Source organism: Scylla paramamosain, chromosome 26 (genome assembly GCF_035594125.1).
Source record: "Scylla paramamosain isolate STU-SP2022 chromosome 26, ASM3559412v1, whole genome shotgun sequence".
In the NCBI taxonomy this organism is placed as follows: domain Eukaryota; kingdom Metazoa; phylum Arthropoda; class Malacostraca; order Decapoda; family Portunidae; genus Scylla; species Scylla paramamosain.
Window position 1 is genome coordinate 5482501 of NC_087176.1, and position 2500 is coordinate 5485000.

General features: G+C 40.3%; 1 protein-coding gene across 4 annotated transcripts in view; it reads right to left on the minus strand.

Moving 5' to 3' along the window:
• LOC135113629 (prodigiosin synthesizing transferase PigC-like) overlaps window positions 1–2500 on the minus strand; it is a 27775-nt gene that overhangs the window by 17067 nt on the left and 8208 nt on the right. For all 4 annotated transcript variants that reach the window (XR_010274913.1, XR_010274914.1, XR_010274915.1 and 1 more), the window contains exons 10-12: window positions 2365–2500; window positions 1072–1223; window positions 431–526 (exon numbers count right to left, since the gene is read on the minus strand). The exon at window positions 2365–2500 is cut by the window's right edge and continues 60 nt beyond it. Coding sequence is in view for 1 of the 4 variants with exons in the window: in XM_064029025.1 (XP_063885095.1) it covers window positions 431–526; window positions 1072–1223; window positions 2365–2500 (384 nt within the window). In the remaining 3 variants the exon portion in view is untranslated. The remainder of the gene's footprint in view (window positions 1–430; window positions 527–1071; window positions 1224–2364) is intronic.

The following is a 2500-nucleotide window of genomic DNA, read 5'->3' on the forward strand; positions in this document are numbered from 1 at the left end:
GCAAGATACAGAAATAGTGGAAGCTAGAAGACATTTCAAACACACACACACACACACACACACACACACACACACACACACACTGAAAAGTCAAGTATCATAATGGTAAAGAAAAAACAAGGGAAGGAATTAATTAATGAATGGAGATGAGATAGACAGACAGGCTTGATAATAATAACAGTAATAGTAGTAGTAGTAGTTGTAGTAATAGTAGTAGTAGCAGTAGTAGTAGTAGTAGTAGTAGTAGTAGTAGTAGTAGTAGTAGTAGTAGTAGTAGTAGTAGTAGTAGTAGAAGGTATATGGTGAGAAAAACAATAATAATACTGATATAAAAACAAAGAAACGCACACACACACACACACACACACACACATACACACACACACACACACACACACACACACACACACACACACACACACATACAAACCTAGTCGTCTCTGGATTAATCATTTCCGCTAGACAGGTGAGCAATGCTTCTGTTACCTCGGCGCATATTTCCACGGTTTTGCACACCTCCACCGCTCTGGGGGGAGAGAGAGAGAGAGAGAGAGAGAGAGAGAGAGAGAGAGAGAGAGAGAGAGAGAGAGAGAGAGAGAAAGAGAGAGAGAGAGAGAATGAATTGTTTGTATAAATAATTTTTTGGTTTTATTGTTTGCATTTATTTATTCTCCTCCTTTCTCTTTTTTATTATATTAATTAGTTACGTTTCCGCGTTTATCTATGTCCCCTTTTTCTCCTAAGTATTTTTTTCGTTCATTCTTTCCTGTTACTTCATTTCTATCATTCTTTGACTCATTCCTTCTTTCTCTCATCTTTATTCCTTACTCATCTTTATTCATCTTATTCTCCCCTCACACCCTCTCCTCATTTCCTACTTCTTTCCTTCCTTACATCCTTCATTTTCCTCCTCCCCTCCCTCCTGCTTCGTCTTCCTTCCTTCCTTCATTATTCCTTTCCTCACTAATTCTCTCCTCCTACCTAAATTCCTCCTCACTTTCATCCTTCCTTTCCTCACCCTACCTCCTTCATTTCCCTCCTACCCTCCTTCCTCATCTCCCTCCAGTCTACCTCAAACACGCCTCCTTCAGTCTAGCGGCCTGTCCTGCAGCGGAGGCGAGGCGTAGGTTCCTGATAGCCTGTTGCAAATCGGGGCAGGCGGCCAGCTGCAGCTCCCACGCCCTTGAGGTGACCACTACCCCAGGGGGCACCTCGTACGGTTCCTGAGGGAGGGAAACGGTGGTGATGGTGGTGGTGGTGGTGTAAAGAAGAAGAGGAAGAAGAAGGAGAAAAAGAAGAAGAAGAAGAAAAAGAAGAGGAGCAGCAATGACAATAACAACAACAACAACAAAACCAAGAGAAGCCCAACATAAACAAAACAGAGAGAGAGAGAGAGAGAGAGAGAGAGAGAGAGAGAGAGAAGAGGTACACACACTATCATAGCCTGTCTAGTCACACAGATAACAAGTGTTCGAGGCCAAGAGGTCAAGAGGGAAAGAAACGGAGGGTCAAGAGCAGCTAACCTAACAGGACCAAGAGGTAGGTGAACAAGTGACAGGTCAGCTATTAAAACTTACAGGGGTTCAAGAGGAGACTAAGAAAAAGACTAGATATATAACTGTGAGAACGTCAGTAAAAAAATTCTTAGCGAAAAAAATAGAGCAATATTGAGATGTAAGATAAAAAGGAATATATTAGCGAAAAAAAAAATGGATAAATATTGAGAGATGAGAAAAAGAAAAACTTGTGAAATGTTGAGATGACGTGAGGAAAAAGACTACATCAGCGAAAACCGACATAAATAATGAAAGGTAAGAAAAAAAGAAAAAGAAACATAAAACAAAAAAAAACGAGACAAATATTGAAAGGACGAAAAAAATGAACACGTTAGCGAAAATAAAATAGATATATATTAAAAAAGACGCGAAAAAAAGAAATTAGTGAAGAATGAAAAAAAGAAAGATCAGTAAAAAGGAAAAAAGTTACAAGAAGTTACATTCAAGAAAATCTGATGAAATAAGGAAAAGTTAGAAAAAAAACAGATCTAAAATTAAGCAACATATAACAAAACCAGTAATTAAGATCAAAATTTCTGTCACCATCAATAAATTTATCTAATCAGCTCTCGAAACTATCTATAAATACCTTCTTAATAGCGTATCATTCACTTAGAAGACAGTTAATGAATCAATGTAAGTCTATACCTACACAAACACGTATCTAATCTTTTAAAGCACCCTGTTGACTCAGCACTAACAGCCTGATTACTGAGTCCATTACAGAGAGTATTTCGAGAACCAGTTTCTTCCCACGACCTCTAAGCAAGTTTACCAAGGTCAGGAACACGAGGCAAGGTCACATTACCTGGTCAGGGTCAAGAAGCTCCCTGTAGGCGGTGAGCATGGCCAGAGAGGCGCCCTTTCCCCCTGCCAGCCCCGTGTTTCTGCAGCGGGGGTCCTCCAGGGTCACCACCAGGGGAACGCCACTCCCCTCCAAACCC